The 23,165-nt window shown below is 42.2% G+C and overlaps 2 protein-coding genes across 2 annotated transcripts in view; one reads left to right on the top strand and one right to left on the bottom strand.

Moving 5' to 3' along the window:
- The window catches only part of NUDT5 (nudix hydrolase 5), a 254,472-nt gene that overhangs the window by 173,706 nt on the left and 57,601 nt on the right, over positions 1–23,165 (top strand). The gene's annotated exons all lie outside the window — the stretch shown is intronic.
- Positions 13,614–21,892, bottom strand: ECHDC3 (enoyl-CoA hydratase domain containing 3). Its single transcript, XM_065649859.1, has 5 exons — positions 21,718–21,892; positions 21,489–21,610; positions 18,988–19,085; positions 16,140–16,340; positions 13,614–14,533 (listed from the first exon to the last, which is right to left on the bottom strand). Exons 1-5 carry the CDS (start codon positions 21,837–21,839, stop codon positions 14,204–14,206), a joined length of 873 nt encoding a protein of 290 aa, XP_065505931.1. The 5' UTR covers positions 21,840–21,892; the 3' UTR covers positions 13,614–14,203.

Here is a 23,165-nt window from a genome sequence, read left to right as displayed (position 1 = left end):
GAGGTGAATTAGGCCTGTACTAGATCAAGGAAGGAGTTCAGACCTCTATAGCAGAATGTAGATGGACTTTAGACATTGAAATTTCATTTGCAGTCCAAACAATCTCTGTTTATCAGCGTTCTAAACCTGCATCTGCCTTATCTCTGTAGGTGCCTCTCAGTTTGACCTGCAAGTTCACTAGATACACACATTGTGTGAGCCGAACAGAAAATTTCAGCACAAAATTAACCTTGTTGAACATCATGACTTAGTCATTTTCCATCCTCAGTGTCACTCAGGCTCAAAGTGTCCACGGGATGTTTGGGGAGACTCAGTGATATGTACTTATGAGCGGGGTTTCTATGTACTGTATCTTCATAGAAACTGGGCTGGTGGATAAACTTCATGGTTCAGAAAGTGAAAGCAGAGATAAAAGCTTCTAATCGAGGCGTTACAGCAAGAAGATGCAAGGAGGAAAGAGGGATGGCAGTCCTCACCTCTAGACCTTCAAGGACACGTAATGTATTTTACATTGCCATTGACTGATAAAAAAATTCCCCATCATGGCAATCCTCTAATCCCACAGGAGACGGCTATTAGAGGATAATCCCAGCCTAAATTGCAGCCCTGTGCTTGAGCATTGGTTCTCCTAATGCTGTAGGATACAATTACAGAACAAGGCCTGGAAACCACAGCCTTTGTTCTGCCTTATTGCTTAATTGTTTAATGAAGTATTCACTTCATCTAAGTGAGTGCTTTGTAATTTTGTACTTGCATGCAGCTGGCAGTGGCAAGGAGCAAAGAACTGGCTTTTTTACAAAATATTTTGTTCTCTTGGTAAAAGAAGGTACCATTAAAGATATCAGGCTCTGATAGTAAATAATTTGAGAAATCACCCCATAAAAGGGAAATCTCACCCTTCAAAGTGAGGAATGAAAGCACATTTGTTACTGCTTTTTTTTTGCTTTTTTTTTTCTTTCTCCTTTTCCTCTTGATGCTAAGACAGATGGAAGAGATAGTGTGACAATTAGTACCAGACCTTGCACTAGCAGCTTAGTTTCTAAGGTCAGGACACTGCTATCGTGTGCACCTCTAAAACTGGAATAGGAGAACCATTCCTGACTAAAAAAAAAGGTATATCAAAAAAAGGCTCATATCAAGATGAGAGCAATATTCAGGCCCTTAAATAAGTGCAAAGTCACTATATATAAGTGCAAAATAACATTTGAAAAGTTTATTTTAAAATCTTCTGTGAGTTTCAAGAGGAAAACAGTGACCTGTTCTCCTCTTGAAAATATCCCTTTGGTCAGAACAATGTGTCAGACTCGAGCTTCCAAGGAGTTCTCTGGTGAATCATAGAACCATTTTGGTTGGAAGAGACCCTCGAGATCATCGAGTCCAACCATTAACCCAACACTGTCACTAAACCAGATCCCTAAGAACCTCATCTACATATCTTTTAAACATGTCCAGGGATGGTGACTCTACCACTTCCCTGGGCAGCCTGTTCCTATGCCTGAAGGTCAAGCGTTCGGAGACATCAGTTCCCTCCTGGCTACTGGAGCTCTGCATGTCCCAGCATTTTGGGTGTTTTGATCTTTTGAAGCATTTATTCCTCTTTATAACTATAGAAAGAATTTAGATAATTAGCTCTGGGCTTGGATATCATTTTTGGCTGGGCAGCTAGACACCAGATATGAGGATCTTTGCAGTAGGCTAGTCAGAGAATATGACCCTGGGAACAGGGGAAAATGGTTTGAATGCTGGAGGCTTTTTTGAGTTCCAGCCATGCCGGGTCTCTTGCAAATGCTAAATACCAAAGTAACACTGCCTGTCTTTAATATTGGATTTTTCTTTAATAGCTATAAAAGTTTTTTATGAATAACATCGGTACAAACAGAACAGGTGAGGTCACCTTGGCACTAATCCCTTTTTCTCTTGCCAGCCCTGCCTCTTGGGAGGTAAAGCCTATGGATGCTTTGCTGGTTCTCACAAGGGAGGGTGCTGCTTCTCTGAGACTGCATCGCTAGAGGAAGAGCATGATGAGAGGGGGGTTACAGCTGGTTCACTTGTTGCTTTCCCTGCAGACTCTACTGTAGGTGCCGTTCTTGTGAAGTCCACGGGCTGCAAATGATAGGAAGGAAACCATCACACAGTGGCATTGGGCCCATCAACAAATGGCATGGTATAGGGCACCTGTATGTGTATGGTATGTACATGTTAGTGCATTGTTCTTGGCCCAAAAGAGGTGACAAATGGATGGCTTGTAACTGTTCCATTGAAAAGCAAGTACAGTGCAAAGCTTTTGTTTGTTGGGACGCTTTGTAACTTGGTTTCATGAAACGACCATTTTCAACATCATTTAACAAATCATTATAGGCCTTTTAAAAAATTATAATCGTTAACCGTGCCTAGAGGTAGTCATGGCCCTGAGCCTGCCAGTATTCAAGAACCAATTGGACAGTGTCCTCAGACACATGATATGAACTGTGGGGTTGTCATATGCAAGAACAGGAGTTGGACTTGATGATCTTTGTGGGTCCCTTCCAACTCAGGACATTCTATGATTCTGTGAGCAACCAAGGGTGGGATTTTAATTCAGGCAGTGAAGAGTCTGTCCTCTAGGCCTATGATCAAGATCACAAGGGTGTCAGAGCCAACATCATTTCAAGGACCAGCAGGAACAGAACTGGCTCACAGCCATCTTTTGTACCTTTACAATGCTGATGGGTTCCTGCCTGTGCCAGTGTACAGAGACTTCTTGGGCTGCTTTTATCTGTTCCCATTCCAAGCTGCCTCTCTGCTCTGCTCTTGAAGTTGGAAGAGCTAAAGCATGGGAAGACCATGGTTCCTTTGCCTTTAAGGACATACCTGCCAGCTTTTCTGCAGGGAGTTTCCTGCAGAAGGATTGACACAGAGGCCGGGATCTGACTCATGGCTGCTGGAGACACCTCCTGGAATAGCTGTCATGGAACTGCCACAGAGCTGTCATGAATCAGTCCTGAGCAGTCTCATTAGCACCTGATTTCTTAATGGCATCCCGCATATACTTATGTTACCAGCTATTTTTGTATCCTCTGTGCAAACACCACCTTAACAGGAACTCTCTGTCCACGTAAAGGAATGGGTTTTTTTTCATCTATATGGAAATGCTTAAACTTTTGTGTAAACCCTTTAAGGTATAAGTTTTGAATTAAGAAGAAAAAAAGAAAAACAACTTTCCTTAAAACTGATGTTCAGTACCTTTTTCCCAGAACCAACATTTTAGCTTTGAAGAAAAGATATCCAAAAAAAGTTGCAAAAATATTTCTTCAGCACATTTGGCTTGAAATACTGTCTTGCCAGGTCTGTTATTATAGCTGCTTATCACTCTGAGGTAACATCTGCTTTTTGTTTCAAAGCTTCAATTGCTTGCTTTTAGCGTTATTACTGGCAGTGGCTCAATTTCTGTGGTTACAGATGGCCATAGTCTGAAATGTCTTCTGCGTGAACCAGCTTAAGCCTCCCTACTGAGTCAGAGAATGATCAAAGGTGGCAGAGAGGAAAATGAAACAGAGGGCACAGATCACGTCTGTCTCAGCTGTGTAGAAGCACAATTGTACAACAAGACCAAGGGTTGTCCCGTGGAAAAGGCATTGAATCATGACTGATAGGGATGACTCTGGTATGAGTGAAGCCTTCGTAGTAAAAACTGATGAAGCAGTTAAGTTACATCTTCCACTCTGTTCGCTGGTGAGTGTTACCCAGATGCTGCCGGGCCCAAAGGTGACATAACCTCTACCCCATTATCGTGGGCTCCTGGATGTTCAGTCTGGGCTGGACCGTGCTTGTCATCTTGCAGGCTTATCGGTGTGCTTGTTGACCTAGCTGGGTTCGCTGCATTCCAGAGCTGGTCACTGAATGTTGTTTATTTGAATTCCTCTGCAGCTTCAGCACAGCCCGATTTACTGGCTCTTTTGATGCCTGAAGTTATCGACTTGCCTCACAGTGGTGGCTTTGAACAATATAGTTGCTCCCCATCCGTTTTCTACAGTCCGGGAATTGGGAGAGCATCAGTTAGGCTGATAACCAGTGTTCCCTGAAATCCTGAATATTATTAATGATATCAGTATGGGTGGTCATGCTTTCTTACTTTTCATGAAGCCAGGTGTAAAGCTGAAGCTCAGATAAAGAGACATCTGGCATTTGTATTCTTTAATATTTACAATAGTCTAATGATTACCATTGCAGACTCCTGCAAAGTGTTCACCTGCCCTGAGGGATGGAATGACTTGGCAGGATATCGGCATTACAATGGGAATATTGTTCCTGCTGGGAGAGGATTTGAGAGAATATTTTTACTTTCTGTGCCTTGGCATTTACAGTCCATCTGGACTGACACCTTCAGCATTTTCTTCTCTACTCAGCAGATTCCGGGCCAGCAGTGTGACAAGTGGATTAGTCCATCACCAAGCTGTGAGCAGCACAGTTGATTAATTTTTATCATTCACTGCTGTTAGTGTGTCACAGAGAACTTCATAACTTCCTTATAGGTGGGGAAATTGAGTCACAGAGAGAAGAGATGGTGTCACTTAGTTCACCTTTTAAGGAGGCTGGAAGAGGCCACACAGATCCTGGATGGCTGAACTCTGGCTGGGAGACCCATCTTCTGGATTGCTACCTACTCCTGAAAATCTGAGGCATGAAGGCGTGATTGTCACATTCTGCTCACCTCTTGGGCCTGACTTGCCAATCCAGTCTCCCGGAAGGTTTTTGTGAATCTCTCGTTCCCTCCAGAACCTCTTACCAATCTACACAAACTCATTCAGATCTAAAATTAAAACTACCTAGGAAGCCAAAACAACCAGGCTTTCCCAAAATGTGCTCTGCTGAATAGTCCAGGTCCCCCAATTTGTATTTCTCACAGGTGTATTTCTTAAAGCAGAACATCCTCTTGCTTCCAAAGATCTTCTTAGAACTTGACACCAAGCAGCCAGCCTGTCTTGATTATGGGATTGCAACTGGTCCTCCAATGCAGTCAGTGAAGGTGCAAAGACTGTAGGGAAAGTAGGAGAGAAGAGAGTTTAGACCCATGACTCGCATAACTCCAGGAGTACTTTCTCACACACATTGCTCAGAGCTCATTCCTGGTGAGCGGTCAAGTAGAAAAACGACATGGGCAGAACTGGCCTAACATGCTAACCAGGAATTGCTTCAAGATGTGAGCTGTTAATGCCCTCTGCTGACAGTTTGTTAGATAGTGCCATCATTTCATAATAAAAATTACATATTTTCTGCTGTACAACAAACAAGGATTTCTGAAGATCTGTAGTAAACTGAAGACTGAGATTTTTGAGGTTTATTGCTTTATTTTTTTATGTCTTTCTCACTGTTGTAACTTAGATGTTACATATCAATCATCCCTCACCGAAGACGAGTCCAGTCTAAGCTGTTGTGCAAATCACTTAATGTACGCGTAGTGAGAGCCAGTTTCCCCTGGAGAGCTTGTGGTCTACAGAGACAAGATAGATAAAAGATAGTGGAAAAAAATAGAATGATCAGCCTTATTTTACATATAGATTGCTGAGATACTGACAGATCTAGCTGAAACCCACAAAAAGGCAGCTCTTGTACCCTGCCTGCAAACTGTGGTCTGATGAATTCAAACGAGAAATAAGCCACAACTTCTGACAGCAAGGAAAACAGATCACACTGTTGGCATGTTCTTTTTCTTCTTATTTTTAATTTTTTTCTTCACAAAGTTAGATAATTCCTTAGCTCAGCCACAGCTGCAATTCTGTCAAATGGCGTATTGGGGTAAACAGGCCAGGAAGCAATGACCTATGGTAAATAGGAGGCTGGACTAGACAGTCATGTTTCTTTTCTCTCTCTATCAGCTTGCCCAAGGTCACACTGGATTTTTGTGAGAAAGCCAGGAAGCGAATCAAGGCTTGGTTTTTTTCCTTTTTTTTTGGTCCTGGGCTTAAAAATCTTTTTTCCTCTTGTTTACATTTCGGAATTGTCTAACAAATGGCTTATAGGATTGTATTTAAATATTATAGTAATGAATGGGACAGAAAGGTTTAGGACATTTTAACTGTTTTTTTTAGCCCATGAACTGCTATTGAGTTCTTTACCAGGACTTTTGCTGGGGTAAATTTACTATTTGGATTTTGCTAGTTCAGTAGTTGTAAGCACTGAATAATTTGGTGTTGCATTTCAGCCATCCAGTGCCTCATAAAGGTTTCAGGCTGTCCATGGAAGTATTCCTGGATTGTCTTCTCTGAATAAATGGAAAAAGACTAAAAGCTTACAGGAATATCCACAGACAGCAAACAAAAAGGACTGTTATCTTCGACAGCTTCCATTTTACCCTGCTGAGTACATGTGTTTTTTCACAGGCTATGTAAAAGGATAAAAATCTACTCTTGCTGTCAGACAAATGCTATTCCCCAACTCAAGCAACAGAGGCTTCTTATTTCAGCAATTAAGAACAGTTTCCAAGCCCAACTGTGGGGAGGAGACATCAAAATTTAAATTATTGAATTGTGGTGGTGTCACTGTATTAGGTAGGTTATAGCAAGAAAAATAGCAACAAGGATAATAAGTAACAATATTGATAATTAATAATAACCTCAGGTTAATGAATAAGGGGCTCATTGTTCTTGCATGAATATTCTTGCTGGTCCCAGTGAAAAAGGGGTAAACTCGGTCAGTTTTCCAGTGCTCTGAAGAGCACCTCAGTACTTCTTCTGCAGGACTTTCTTTCAGACAACCAAATTCTCTCATTACTCTGCTTTGTTAATCTGTTACATTTTGTTCATTTCTTACAGGTTTTGCATTAAAACCTGATGCTTTCCCCCTCTCTGGTCTTTATGCCAGTGCTACCAGTTGTTAAAATGTGATATATGGTATTTTGTAAAGCTTTCCAGATTCGTGTACTTAGGTAAGAATTTCAGCATTCATTTAAAAACAAAACAAACAAACAAAACTAAAAACTTAACCCCGAAGGAGAGAGAGGTGAAAAACAGAGTAAGTGTTCTGACTTCATACTAAGGACTCGAAACCAAAAAAAAATTTAAAATATTTTTAACCTAATCTAGTGAGATCATGAAAGAGAAGAGAGACTAACTCAGAAGTATTTGCCATGTCGATTTTTATACTGTATCCTGACACTCAGAATAGAGATTTTTGTTATAAGATTAATTCCCTTAAACAACAGATGATTAAGTTTTAGTGGCATGAGTAGTATATTTCATTAAACAGGAACAAGAAACAAAGTATTTGTATCTAGACTGAAGACCACATTAGGAGAATGACTTCATGTGTTCGTTTGCTTTCTCCTTTCTGCCGGGTTCTATATGCATCTTACTAATCCTTTATTGTTTCTTTCCAGAAGCATCACTCGGTGTCTGCACTGAGAATGATTTTGGGCCAGGAAGTGGAGAAGGCTGTAGCAGGTATTAATATATATCACATTCTCCTTGATGTTGACAGTGCAGAGTTGACAGGGAAGACATCGCTCACCTTTCAAAAAATGATTTCATCCACCGTAATTGTTTATAGGAGGCCAGATCTGGAACAAAACCCGAGTGCCACTTTGGAAGACCCAATGCCTTCTCTGTCATCAGCAGCTGAGGCAGCCTGAATGTCAACATTCTCTTATTGCAGTTAATTTGTCCTTAAAAACTCCTTCAGAAGGCAGAGTACGACTGGAGCTTCCGCTCTCTGAGACACGGCCCATTACGTCAGACCTCCCTGACATACGGCTCTAATGAGCGGAGCTGCAGACAGGCTGAGGTGCTGCCATCCATACCTGTCCTGCCTCTCCAGAAGGTGACTTTCCTTCAGCAGAACCAGCAGATAAGATCAATATCTCTATCTGTATTAAGGCCAACAAGTTCTGCTATGAAAAGTTAAGGAGTTGGTTGCATTTTGATCTTGGCTACAGGAATGTTTCTTGTTTTCAGTTAACGCCACAGCGTTACAAGTTTTGGGTTCGGCAGGCTGAAAACACTGTCCTGCCTAAGGAGGGAAGATTAAAGTCTCTTGTGTTAACTAGCTATGAACCACAGTCATGAATCAAACCAATTAATCTGACTTAAATTTTAGTACTACAAATTGAATTTATCATCTGATTTTGTTTTCATTCTTTTCTCTATGACAAACATAATCAATAAAATATACAATAACCCTATGAAGCTCCCATTATCACAGCTCCAGTATACAAATATTTAGAATAAGTATTAACATTTTAAAAGTCGTAAAATAAAAATTACTACAGTTGGCCACATCAAATTTAATGATTTTCCCCTTTTCAAATACACAATATTATTAGGGATACATTTCTACTATTTTCTTTTTATAAAAGCTATGGATTTGACAAAAATTATTCCTAATACTGACAACAATCAGCTGGGAGATGGTACATAATACAATGGAGAGAGAGAAAGGTACAGCTCCGGTGGTTTTTTACCTCCTTTGTGACTGTAAAACAGGAGGGGGATGTGTTACTCAGTGGCTAAATTCAGAATTAGTATAATTGAGGTGCAAAGCCAGCGAAATCAAGACAAATGAATCCTACTCATTGCAGTATGAGATTTGCCCTGTAGCTTAGGTCTTCATGGGAATTTAACCATTTGTCTCTTGCCCTTATTGCTTAGAGAAGGCAGCCAGCATTTCCATGAGATTATTCAAATGTAGAATTATTAGAAAATTTTGCAGCTACAGAGATAGATGGGTTTTACAAAAAATCTCTGCTCTTCGTGGCAACCCAATGTGATATTGAGCAAGATAATGGTCAGAAAGAACATTGCCAGGCTCCTAATGAGAAACTGTTGACAGGAAAATTACCCCAACATTCATCAAAAAGCCAATAAATGTCAAGCATGGGGCCTTTGATGCAGTAGCTCATAATTCCTGTTCAGAAGCCTTTGCAGTCTCTTCAGGGCATGCAATCATCCTGCTTTTCTGCTGATTTTACTGAAAACTCTTGCTGAAGCAGTACAAGGACTGTTACGGTGCCACCGGCTCACTGTGAGACCTCAGGCAGAGCACATTTGGCCTCAATTTCCCCATCCGCAATACAGGAATGACAATATAAGAATTACCCAGAGGCAGTTCTGTGAAGGACACAGGGCTGCCATCCAGAAATCATGAGCTAGATGGTAAAAACTATGATGCTGACTTTTGCCAATGAGTTGGTCATGTATTTTTAATGTTAACTACGTCCAGCTTTTTGTGCCTTTGTAGTACATACTTTCAAGTTCTCTCCTCCACAGCTATGAGTGATTAATCCAAACCAATGCACAACTAAATCTTACCCAGTCTGCTGAATTCCAAGTTGTGTGGCCTTAAGAAAACCACACAAAGTTTATATAAAAGGTTATATAAAGTCCTGTTCTGTTCTTCAGCTCTGTGGAAAGTGGAAGGTATAAATAACTTGCCCATCACCTGAGTCCTCTGTTTAACTCTATCTTCAAATCATGTGGTGGGGCAGGTTGTTGCCTGGTCCATGAATTAAGAACATCCTTGTGCCGAGCGTTACTCCAGCTCTCACTGCACCTTGGCTTATTTATTTGCCTACTTCATGAGGGGATCCTGAAGTTACATCACAAGCGATGAGATCGTATCCTCCAGATTTTGCCTATGCATCTTTTCTCAAGTTGCGCCAGAGAAGGTTTAGATTGGATATTAGGAAAAAATTCTTCACAGAAAGGGTTGTCAGGCATTGGAACAGGCTGCCCAAGGCAGTGGTGGACTCGCCATCCCCGGAGGTGTTTAAAAGGCGTTTAGACGAGGTTCTTAGGGACATGGTTTAGTGCTAAAGTTAGGTTATGGCTGGACTTGATGATCCTGAGGGTCTCTTCCAACCAAAACGATTCTATGATTCTACAATTTCCAGGGAAAGGCTCAAAGCTGTTCTTCTAAGGCCTCCATGGACTCTGAGGTCAGTGGCTGGATAGTTCATTTAATTTCATTCACACTGGCAATTCCTTGTTTGCATTTTCTTGACCCGTTTCCAGCTGTTCCTGCGTATATGAATAGAACACGTGTCCCTGTCTGTCATTTGCACTGATAAGCTGCATCCTAGAGGCAGCACACAGATGGAGTCGTACTTAGTCTGCAGAGAAGGCTGAGTGGATGCCACATGCTATTAGGATCACTTGAAACTAGGCTAATTACCTGGCAGGAATCGCTGCAGAGCAGATTCATTTAATAAAAATGAATGGGGTGACAAGGGATAGATTCCTTGCTATTTTGGGACGCACTGTCTCCTCGGGCAGCAGATAGCCACAGCGCTAAGGCTCCCAATCTATCATTTGGTTTGCTGTTTCTTGGCTGTAGAACTTAATTAACAATTCTGGGACCGGTCTGTTTCCCAGGGATAGCCTGTAAATCTGTGAAATTAAACAATAAACGCAGATGTGGGCAAAGATAAAAATCCCACACAAGTCAGAAATGAAAAATGATATTGCTTTGTCAATCCACAGGGGCCAGTGTAACAATGTTCTAAAATCTTCTGAAGCTTTTCTGTCTGGCAGTTCAAGCAGGAGGGAAATGTTTTTGCGGACACCACCATTTTTGGAACAGATGATTACTAACTACACAATTACTTTATTGCATAAAATAATACAAACATTGTGAAAACTGAGTTGAAATGTACTTATAAATATATTTTTCTCTTCAAGGTCTGGAAGTACAACACAAACTTTTGTCGTACCTGCGAATTAGACTGAAAAAGACCATGAGCCTAGAAAAGACGTGTTCTGCAGGATCTGAACTCAGTTGTCCGGAGCGCTGCCCTTACTCAGCTTCCACGGATTTTAACTGTGAAGGAGCTTGAGGTATTGCTGTGTTTGGTCTTTTACAGGGAAATCCGAGGATAAGGCAATACTCCTACTCTCTGCCTGTCTTATAAACAACCAGAACTGTGGTTTTGGTAGTTAATTTCCCCTCCCATCACCGTTTTGTATTGCTAAAGAATGCCCGTTCTTAGCTTTACATGGCACTTCCATGAATGTGAGTCTGCTCATAGCAAATAATGCTATGGATACATATATGTCTTTGTAATACTAGTGTCTTACGAGGCACTTCAAATTCAATTAATCTATGTACAGGAATAAGATGACCAGAATTTGATTCCATTGCAGTACAACCATTTCAAAAGAAGTAATTATTCTTTAAAAATGCGGATTTTTTCCTTCGAAAATGATAACCAGAAGTTAATAATAATGCCGATACAATAATGTGTAGATGGCAATCAATTACAGAAGGAGAATTTCTAAATGTCAGAAAGAATGTGCTCAATCTAAGCTATCACTCATGTTTTAAGATGGCCAGTGAAACCATTTTATTACTGCAGTTAGTTGGAAAGAGCACAATTCTGAAAAAAAATCAGATAATGTACTTATTTCTAAATGCCTGGAACAAAAGTAGAGATTTGCTGAGTAGTTGCAAGATAGCCATTAAATATAAATATTTTTAAAAACAATTTACTCTTTCCTAATGCTTTTAGAGCAGCATGTGGGAACAGAGTCTAAGTGCAACATCTTACTGCATTAAAAAGGACATGATGAAGGTTATTTGGCTTCAGATTTAACCCTTCTATCTCTTAACTGCTCATAACAGTTCCTGACCTGTATAAACTAGGCGAGTTTATATAAAACTTAGCAATCTTTTCTAGTGCTAACAATAAAAGTTTGTGTTTTTAGAACAACTATTCCCAATGATCCCCATTTTTCACATTCCTATAGAAACAAACTATTTTTAATGGTGAATTCAAGTTTAAGTTCCCATTCGTTTTTTAGCATGATGCTGAGGATGCTCAGGAGAGTTAGGCAAGGCTTATGGGGATAGTACGAGGGCACTGTGAAAGGCAGAAGGAACCAAAGCTGGTGTAGACCCGTCCACGCTGGCTGAGAGTAACTGATCCCGGTGAGAACTGTCCCAGGACTTTACTGGGTATCTGATTCACTCCAGAGGAGAACTGAGGAATGAACTAACTCACGCAGACAGGGAACCAAGGACACAGGACCAAACATCCTTCTCGATTCACGGTACTTGCACATTTGGAGTTTAGGAGCTCTAGGTAGGATTCATCTGATCTAACTTAAGACACCTGAGTCTAAACACTTTAGACTAACTTTACTGTCAACAAAGAAAAAAAGGCCCATCCATACAGTGATTCACCTGGTCTTAGATGCCTATTTAAGGATGGAATGGATGAACTTTGAGGTTCCAGAGCCCTGGAACAGGCTGCCCAGAGAGGTTGTGGAGTCTCCTTCTCTCGAGACATTCAAAACCCACCTGGACGCATTCCTGTGTGATCTGCTCTGGTGAACCTGCTTTAGCAGGTGGGTTGGACTGGATGATCTCCAGAGGTTCCTTCCAACGTCAACCAGTCTGTGATTCTGTGAACATTCAGGATTTGGCCGTGTGGAACTTCAGAAAAAATGTCTTTGCTGAGAGGCCATCCCATGTTTGTCACTATGGATCAATACGGAGGCTCGTATCATTCAGTATTGTCATCAATAACACACCCTCAGCAAACTGCAGATGATGTGAAACTGGGGGATTAGCTGATGAACCAAATGGTCCGGCTTCAATCCAGAAAAACCATAATCTAAGGAGAAATGCAAGTTGCTGCACTTGGGGAGGAAAAACCTCAAGGCCCAGACCAGGTAAGGAGCTGACTGGCAGAGCAGCAGTCCTGCTGAAACCATGCTTACCGTGGATGCCCAGCTGAACACGAGCCAACAGCACACTCTCATTACAAATACACAAAATGCAGACTGAGCAATATCGACTGGCTGAAAGCGGCCAGCAGGTAGAGGAAATGTTTTGTTCTCCTCTGCTCAGCACTGGTGAGGCCATATTTGGAATACAGGCCAGTTTTGGCACAACCAGGACAAAAGGAATGGGGAGAAACTGGAATTGGTCCACTGGAGGGTGCGTTACCCAGAGAACATGACCTACAAGGGAAGTGGAGGAAGCTGGACTTGTTCAGTCTGGCATAGAGGAGTCTAAGCGTGGTCTGACTGCAGCCTGTGAGAGAGAGCTGCAAAGATAATGGCGCTGAAGTTTTCTCAATAGCATCAGATAACGTAACAAGGGGCAACGGCCAACAAACTGCTGCTTTGAGGCTCAGAGTGGATGTTTAGAATTCTTTTTTTCACCGAGAGGGCTGCACAGCACTGTGACATTAACCAGAGGAGCAGCTGAATCCCTGCTGTTGGAGGCTGTCAAGACTAAATGCATGGCATTGGTAAAAGCCCAGCTTGGAGCACAAGGATGGACTTTCCAACTAACACATCTAAGACTCTGAGACACAGCCTGAAAATTACAGCTGGGTCAAGACAATGCCAGGTGAGAATCTCTGCCAAAGCCCACAGGCAGTGGCTTTCGCAGCGTGTTCATTCCAAACTAAACACCCCCAAGCCGTGCTTAGCCTCGCTGCAGTCGACAGCAAAGTTCTCTAGAGCTGGGACAAGTGCTCAAACTGATGGTGCAAAACCAGGATTTGCTGAGGGAGACAAACTGGTTTATGATCCAGTTCATAAACAGATACATTCATAAGGAGGCTACTGTTACAGGCTTTTGCCTGTGACACATGAACAGTATTGGAATCCATTATGATATGTACTACCATCATCTCTGGAATGTGTCCAAGCCCTTTAATTATTTATTAATAACAACATATGGAAATTCTTATCCAGAATTAGGGGGACAGGTACTGAACAAGATGATCTGAGCTCTCTCCCAGTCCCTGTGATTCCCTGGGACATCTTAAACTGATTTTTGCAGCACAGAGTTCCTTCTAAAACCATAGATTAAATACACTGCCAAAAAAAAAATGGGTTTGATCTTTCTTAACATTATATACTTAGAATAAATTTATTGTGGCTTTGGCATATATAAGAAATTTAACTTTTGGTAAGAACAAGAATACAGTTCTCAAAGGCAACTATGTGAAGAATCATAAAGCACAGCTAAGTTTAGCTTACCGTGTTTCCCCAAAAATAAGACAGGGTCTTCTATTAATTTTTGGTCCAAAACTTATTACTTTTTTACATGTATAGCTGCTTGGACACTATTTAAATTGACTTTTTGAAAGAAATGTAACTAGGGCTTATTTTTGGAGTAGGGCTTATATTTCGAGCACCCTCAGAAATTCTGAAAAATCATGCTAGGGCTTATTTTCGGGGCAGGTCTTATTTTTGGGGAAACAGGGTAGAAACAGGATTCATTTCTTCTCATCCTGAGAGTGTGACCAGACAGGCTTCCGTTTCTGAATGAAAGCCTCAATACCTTCCTGTCCATCTCTCAAAGTCAAATTGTCAACCATGACCTGAGTAGTCATTTTGTAAGCAGTATCGAGGTCCTGTGTCATCTGTCTGTAAAAAGTGGCTTTCCCCAAAGCCAGGACGGATTTGCTGCTCTTGCATATCTTCTGAGAGATTTTCATGGTCTCTTCTTCCAGCTTGTCTTCTGGTACCACCTTGCTGACAAGCCCATGCATTAATGCTTCCTGAGCAGAAAGAGGTTCACCCGTGAAAAGCATCTCTAATGCCACCTGAATGAGAAAAAATATTGTATTAAGTCAATTCAACTGCCTTACTGGTTTGGTTTGTTTGGGGAATTTCAGCTTCCTCCTTCAAATCTAAGCTACTGTTTTGACAAATGTAAGATTTAAATCTTTTGGCCTCTTAAACTGCCACGGAAGTGTTAAGAAGTTTCAGCAAAGAGTAGGACTGGGTTTAAAGCTAGCCTGGTCTAAAGCTGGCCTGGTCTAAAGCTGGCCTTTCTTCAAACCTGCCCGCTGATTCCAGCTGTCTTTGGCTGACACCTCTGGGTGTCTTTTCGAAAACCCACAATCTCTAACGATCACAGTAGGAATTGAGATGTGGATGGTCCACAATGTCAAATGACTGAACTCAGTATTTTAAGCTGGACATACAATGATAAATAAAGACTTACTATGTGAATGTGTAGGTTTCTAAAACACCTGCCTTAGTTTAAGGTGGGTCGGGGTGTTTTTAAATGTGTCCTTCTTATAGCCACATCTATTTCAGTCTCCTGCTGCTTCCAGCATCTTGTGCTTGAGGTTTCAAATTAAAAAGAAAAACAAATACTCAGTGACTATTCAATGTTATATATCAATAAGAATTTTTTTCCATGACTCCTGATGCAATTGACCGATGGCCCGAATGATAAAAGCTGATTATAGTCATTGGTATTTTCGCTCTGATAGCTACAAACAATGCAACATTTCATTTGATAAAAGGTAAAATCAGTAATCCTGAGAACTGTAAGGAACTTTCTTGCTACTTTGAAAAGTGGGACAGAGAAAAGTCTCTCTCACGCATTTTAAAAAGGTAATCATAAACCCAGAAATACTAATTCAGAAGCAGTTATAAGTGTACACTATAGCACACTTAAAAAAAACCCCAAAAAACCCCAAGAAAACAAACAACACAGCCAGACTATATTTTAACAGGATGGCCTTACAAATGGGAAATTTAAAGTTGAAGCTTTTATCCAGCAATTGGACTTGTCCAGTGAAGTCCTTGCATCTCGGCAGAGCCCTGCTGGGCTTGGAGAGTCTGCCCACATCAATCCAGCTGGATCAGAACTTAAAATTTATTTTCTCAGTTATGGAAGCTTTACAGATTTACCATTGTTTATGCAGTGAGAGATGTGTAGTTGCAATCAGTAGGGAACAAATCAGGCCGAAAGTATAGGAGGGTTTTAGATGCTATTTAAAGCCTCTTGATCTTCACCCAGGCAGATCCTGCTGGCAGTGAAATGTCACTGCCTGGCAAGAATCGATACCTCGGTGGGACCAATATCCTGAGCTTGCAGGGGTGTCCTCATCAGGGGAGAACATTGTCTAGAGCACAAAGCTGCCTGTTGGAAAGGAAAGAGATCGCTGAGCTGCTGTGCTGCTGGTTTGAGTTCATGCTGGTTGGAATCGCATCAGTAGGAAGCTGCTTTCCCTAAACAGAGTTCATCCCTTTAGTTTTTTTCCCAGTCTGAAGAGTTATGAAGATGTCTTTTGCGATGAAGTATTTTGAATGTTCTACTGCAGGAAAATAAAGTTTAGGCAATGGAACTAAAACTCCCAACATGGGAACCTACTTCTTGCAAAATTACAAAGAGTATCTGGGAAGGAAGCCTACCTTTCTTGGAAGAGATCTGCCCAAGGCCACAGCTGGTGTGGAGCAAAACAGTCCGATGTTTACTCCGGGAGTAGCAAATTGAGATTTCTCACTCGCCACTGCGATGTCACAGCTCGCCACCAGCTGGCAGCCTGCCGCTGTAGCCAAGCCATTCACTTTGGCAATCACTGGTACGGGAAGTTTCTGGATTAAAGTCATAACCTGCGTGCACAAAAGAAAGTGGTCAGTTACAGAATCATGGAACGGTTTGAGTTGGAAGGGACCATTAAAGACCATCTAGTCCCAACCCCCTGCCATGGGCAGGGACACCTTCCACTGGACCATGTTGCTCAAAGCCCCGTCCAGCCTGGTCTTGAACACCTCCAGGGATGGGGCATCCACAGCTTCTCTGGGCAGCCTGTGCCAGTGCCTCACCACCCTCATGGTGAAGAATTTCTTCCTTATACCGAATCTAAATCTACCCTCTTTCAGTTTAAAGCCATTACCCCTTGTCCTATCAAGTCCACAAAATTTAAGCAGTGCCTGCTCTAAAACTTGCAATTGCTTCACACACCTAATGGGTACATTTTTCGGCTTTATTAACTGGAGTTCAGTAAAAGAAGTAAGCTATCTGCAAAACCTGTTCTAATCCACAGGATCACTGCTGTTCCAGTAGCTGCTCAGCTGTGTTTATGTAGCATGAGTTGGTCCTGCTAACTCCAGTGGAAACAGAAAACGCAAGAATGAAAGGCAGCAACACATGTTATCAGACCTGCGTGGAGCTTGGCTGCTCTGCACTTCAGGTCTAGCGTTCCTGGCTGTGGGTAGATGTGTATCTGAGACACACCATCCCCACCTTCATTTGCCTCATAACACAAAACTGACTTAATAAAAGTCTCTGTCCCAAGAATTCAAACCAGCCTCTTGCTGGTTTCTGCATGATCTCAAGCCTGGGTTGATCTCGACCAAACAATCACTGGATGTCTTTCTAGGCTTACTCTGCATTCCAGGGAGAGACTTACCTGCCAGGGAACAATATTTCGTGCTTGCATTAGATGCAAGGTGGAAAAACACACTCAACTCTTTACTGCTCCCTCTTTTTCTCAGATAATTCTTGACATTTGGACAGCCAACTTCAGATAGCTGAAGTTAAGAAAGACAAATGTGTCCCAACTTTTCTAACTCAGATTCTCTTTCCATACAGTGGGGATAAGCAAGCTCACCTAATTTTAATGCCTGAAGATAGCAAATGCTAGTTAAATGACTACAGTCATTATCTGGATTAAAAAAAAAAATCTCATATTAGCACAGAGTAGCAAGATAATAACTTTTCATTTGCTACTTCACTTTCTCCAGTAGACAAAGTCTAGGAAATTTTATGTTGCTTAGGTAAAATTACCTACGTTCAATTTTGCATTTCATCGGTCTTTGTCTCCGTTCTTCTTTGTTTAAAAACAATTTTTCATTGGGAAAGACAACTAAAATCTAGATATTAGTCAGGTCCTAAATAAAGCCTAAATTAATTTCTCTATTTCTGTTTGCCTCTAAAGTGCCATTATTATTTAACAGCATAGCCTTCTTCCTCCATGGGGATATTAGTGAGTTGTGACTTACAAGAAACTTAAATCCCTTTAGAATACTCAGACAGAGAGGTTAAAACACTTATCACTACCATCAACATCAGAAAAGGGATCACTTCAAGTGTCATTTCATCTCTTATATTTAATTTCTTCCCGAACTCGCATTGCCAGTTTCACAGAAGCATTTCGGTTGGCAGTGACCTCTTGAGATCATCAAATCCAACCCCCTTACTCAAGCAGGGTCTGGTAGAGCAGGTTGTCCAGGACTGTGTCCAGCTGGGTTTTGAATATCTCCCCATCTCTGAATTCCATGGTTTCAGGAATATTAATCTGAAATTTGTGCACCATTTTTTTATTTGTAATAATGTTCTCTTACTAAACTTAATATACAGTACAGCACCATTCTCACAAAGAAAGCTAGGCTTATTTTTAACTCTAAATGCTGACATTGTTATTTTTTTGCTATTTCTCTTTATTAATCAAAGTTAAGCTTGCTATACTACTCATTAATCCTGAATTTAGCCAAAATGCTAGATATACATACAGGACAATTCAAATTCTTCTGGTCCTTAAAGTGAAAAATTTACCAACTCTTGATTTCATGCTATAGGGAATAAGTTTCACTTTTTTTTTTCTGCCTGATCTTTCCTGTTCTGTGACCTGCAAGAGGCCCAGTTCAGTTTTCCACTGACAACGTACTCGAATTGTGCCCTGCAACTGCAAAATTAATATTAAACTACTGGCTGCTAAACTACTGGACCTTGGCTCCTTTCTGATGAAGGGACCAACATGTCATTTAGTCATATTTGTGGTTACCTCTCTGTGATCAGCGTACCCGGCTGAAATCCAAGCAAGGCTGCCAGGGTGATTACTTCATATTACACAGAAGGCCCTTCAGTGGTAACTTTCACACTTGGCTTTTAGAGCATTTGTTAAATATGGGCTTGACAATGTGTATAGAGACCGTTATTACTGGAGGAACTAGAGCAAAAGGTTTCAAATTACTTTCTGTGGTCACACTAAGCAGGATTAGGGGTCATTTTTAGTGCTGTTACAATCAAACGGGTTTTTACCATTCCCTCCAAAGGCTCCAGGTTTCGCTTTAACTTCCCGAAAAATGTAATTTCACCAGAATCAGCTATTAAAATGGCAGAGCAGCAAAAAGCAAGGGCTGTGGAGCAAGCCTGTGCTTTAGCTGGCAGATGAACCGTGCTGTCCTTCCTTAAACCAGTATCATTGCTTGCTTTTCATACCAGGCAAAGGGGTGGCACTTGGGAAGAACCGCTTACCTCTGCGCACATTTCAAATACTTGGGAATGATGCTTCACATCATCTTCACTTGACAGTTCCTTTAAATCGTGGCCGGAACAAAATACAGGTCCTTCAGCTGCAAAACATTTCAGGAAAATCCGTCTGAATTAATCAAGAAACAAGGGGTAGCGGCTTATTAATGCCCCAGCTAAAGGCATAAAGGTGTCGATGGTCAAAACCAAGAAGCTTGGGAGTTTCACACAGAGTTCCAAAATATTGCCTTTTGGAGTTTGTAACAACTTTAAATCGCCACAATGTAACACTTAACCACAGTAACACCCATAACACTTTTAAAGGCCTAGATTTATGTCCATTCCAAGTTAACTCAGTTAAAAATAAGGCACTTCACACCTCTGAGCCCAGTTTCTTTTAAGGATACTGTAGCGCACAGCTCCCTGGTACAACGTGAACTAGTCAGCTGGAGCAAGAACGGAGTGCGCTGCTCTCAGATGAATAAATACAGTTAGTCCCTTTTTATTGTACCCAAACTTAATTATTAACTTTTGCTAAATAAGCAGCAAGATTTTTGTGTCATGGCGTTCAAGGCCACAATGGGGAAAAAAAAAAAAAAAAAAAAGGAAAAAAAAAAAGAAAAAGGGTTGTTCTGCTAGAGGAGAACCAGTAGGGTTGTTGGGGCATCTTTTCCTCCACTACTAAAACTGTCATCTAGAGAATCTCAAAAAGCACGTCCAGCATTTGGGCAGCAAACGAGCAGGTTTCTGTGGACCTAAGATTTGGATTTGCTTGCCTAGAGTGGCAGCTAAGATCAAAACACCCTCTACGGATACACATCTTTACAACTGTTTTCCCTTTTTTTGAGGAGATCTGCCATTAGAATAAACCAATTTGATGCTTTTGAATCCTTCAGAATTTTTCAGGCATTTGTATAGAAGTGACATTTCCAGCTCCAAGTATGCAGACACAACCTTACCTATGCATTTGTTTCTTATGGACCAGATTATTGCGGTACGTTCTATCTAGAAATAACCAAACAATCAACGTCCGTCAGCTCATGGGATCAGAAATACATTTCTAGAAATTAATCACATCTGCATTTGTGCCTCACTGAAGAAGAATCCACTGCAAAGTCTATGTTAAAGACTCAGAGCATTCTCTGAGAAGTCTTTTATTTTCTTGAGATTTCTTCTTTTGCATTCCGTTCAGCAACAGGATTGGAAATCAACAGGAACATGCAATATCTTTTTTAACTAAAACAAAAAAACAATTGAAATTGTGCTCGCAAAATCCCAGACTACCATAATTCCAAAGAAAAACCTGAAGTGTTTCACAAAACCTGTAACTGCTGTATGAAATATTGAAAATATATATATTTAAATTGACCCCTGTGAAGTTAGCTTACTCCCATGCTTGTGTGCACAAACACACAGTGTTTTCCTCTATGTACAGGAAACAGAAGCATCTTAAAATAATAAACCTACTCCTCCGAGATGTTTGGAAGCGGGGCAAGGGAAGATTATCTTAAAATAGCAGAGGAAAAAAAGATGGCTTAAGAACAGCTCAAGTTTCATTATCTTTAAGAACTCCACAGGTTAATACCTAAATGGAAGAAAACTGTAATAGGCTCTGAAAGATAATGTTTTACATCTGCAGGTTACGGGTGACTGCGGTATTGATATTATGATCTCTCCATCGGAGAGCTTTAAAACCAGTTTTGACAAACCAGTGGCAAAGAGAACGAGGCTGATCCTGGCTTAGGGCAGGGAAACAGAGCACAAGATTTGAAGAAAACTTGTGAGCCCTGTTTATTACAATCTATACCTGCCACCAACAGCAAAAAAAGTCACACCAGCTCAGTCTGCTCCTGTGTGAAAACGAAGATGTGGGAATGCTATTTCTTTAGCTTGATAACCATTAGAACCTGGGTTTTGTTCTGTTTAAAGTATTCTTTACATACAGTTTTAAAAACAATTATTTCCCTGGCTTTTGTTCTGTTTAAAGTACTCTTTACCTATAGTTTTTAAACCATTTTTTTTCCCTGGCTTTTGTTCTGTTTAAAGTATTCTTTACCTATAGTTTCTAAACCAATTATTTCCCTGGCTTTTGTTCTGTTTAAAGTATTATTTATATATAGTTTTAAAACCAATTATTTCACCTACTGGTTATTTTTACAAAAGGAAAAAGCTCATCAGCTCTGTGAACAGATTGCATGACCTTGACATTTTGAAAAGTGTTTCTATGGTGTTTGTTCCTAGACATGTTAACTATCAACAAAAATATAACAAAACCCAAGCCGGTTGTGATTGCCGTGTTCAAGAATGAGGAATTCAGTACGTGAGAGTGGAAACTGGTGTAAATCACAGCCCGAGCGCAGGTTTAAAGGGTGAGGGTGCACGCAGGATCCCCGCACGTACACAAAACAACACTCAAGTCCCTTCCCGTCCCATTTTCTGTAATTCTGTGAGAGATTTCGGTTTATCGTGCCGATTAACGCCGTTCTGGCCCTGAGGCGAGGCAGTACCTGAGATGACAATCACTCGGAGCTCTTTGCTTTTGGCGTCGTGCAGCAGGTCCTCCCTGAGGGCCCGCAGCATGGAGAGGGACAGGGCGTTCCTCTTCCTCGGGTTGTTCAAGATAATATTTCTGCGAAAGCCGGAAAAAAAAACACCGAGAGGGTTTATTATAAAATAATCAGCGCGTTCCGAGCCTCGGGGCCCGGCCCACAGCGCCGCTTCCCCTCCCTCACCCACCGGACCCCGCTCTCCTGCCGCCGGACCGTCAGCTGCTCGGGCCGCCCGCTTCCCGCCGCCGCCGCGCTGCTGAAGGCCGCGGCCAAAGGCCTGCGGAGCCGCCACAGCCCGCCGGTGGCCATGGCTGCCGGGCCGGCGCGGCAGGCGCGGCCCTGCCCTGCCCGGCCCTCCCCGGGCCCGCCCCGCCGCGGAGCCGCTGGCTCTGGCGGGGCCGTGATCGCCTCGGCACCGGGGGCGGCTGGAGCGGGAGGGCGGCCCGTGTCAGGGTGAACCGGCCTAGACCTTCCCTCGCCCGCCCGTGCGGTTCTCAGGCCCGAGGAAAGGCTGAGGGAGCTGGGGCTCTTGAGCTTGGAGGAGGCCGAGGGGCGACCTCATTAATGTTTATAAATATGTAAAGGGTGAGTGTCACAAGGATGGAGCCAGGCTCTTCTCCGTGACAGCCAGTGATAGGACAAGGGGCAATGGGTGCAAACTGGAACACAGGAGGCTCCACTTGAATATGAGAAGAAACTTCTTCATGGTGAGGGTGACAGAGCCTGGACCAGGCTGCCCAGGGAGGTTGTGGAGTCTCCTCTGCAGACATTCCAACCCGCCTGGACACCTTCCTGTGTAACCTCATCTGGGTGTTCCTGCTCCGGCGGGGGGATTGGACTGGGTGATCTTTTGAGGTCCCTTGAATCCCTGACATTCTGTGATTCTGTGACTTCACCAAAGTGTTGGCTGTAGAACCAGTGAGACCTTCTGGGGCCTCCTGCAGTGGGAGAGCCGGGTGGGAAGGTGGCGTTCATTAGTGAGTTAGAAGCATAGAATCATTTTGGTTGGAAAAGCCCTTAAAGATCATAGAGTCCAACTGGAAACCTAAAACTGCCAACTCTACCTCTAAACCATGTCCCCAAGCACCACATCTACCCATGTTTTAAACCCCTCCAGGGATGGTGACTCCACGACTGCCCTGGGCAGCCTGTTCCAATGCCTGACAACCCTTTCCATGAAGAAATTTTTCCCAATATCCAAACTGAACCTCCCATGGTACAACTTGAGGCCATTTCCTCTCATCCCATCGCTTGTTACTTGAGAGACAAGACCGACCCTACCTTGTTACAACCTCCTTTCAGGCAGTTCAGAGATCAGGAGGTCTCCCCTCAGCTCCTGTTCTCCAGGCTGAACCCCCCAGCTCCCTCAGCCGCTCCAGTCTTGTGCTCCAGTCTCTTGGTGATGTTGGTGGGGTGCAAGAAAACGGTGACATTTTTGCTACGGATTCTTCAGATTTCTCTGAGCATTTGCATCTATGACCATGAAGTGGAGATTAGGACTATGCTGAGAAAATTCATTACACTAAGGTGTCATCAACAGAGAGGGCAATTGTGTTACGCAGAAAGAACGAGATCACTTTGAGGCCGAGAGTAACTGGCATGGTATGAAATTCAGTACTACAGAGTTTGGGGTTG

Source organism: Caloenas nicobarica, chromosome 1 (genome assembly GCF_036013445.1).
Source record: "Caloenas nicobarica isolate bCalNic1 chromosome 1, bCalNic1.hap1, whole genome shotgun sequence".
In the NCBI taxonomy this organism is placed as follows: Eukaryota; Metazoa; Chordata; class Aves; order Columbiformes; family Columbidae; genus Caloenas; species Caloenas nicobarica.
This window is presented reverse-complemented; position numbering and strand designations above follow the sequence as displayed.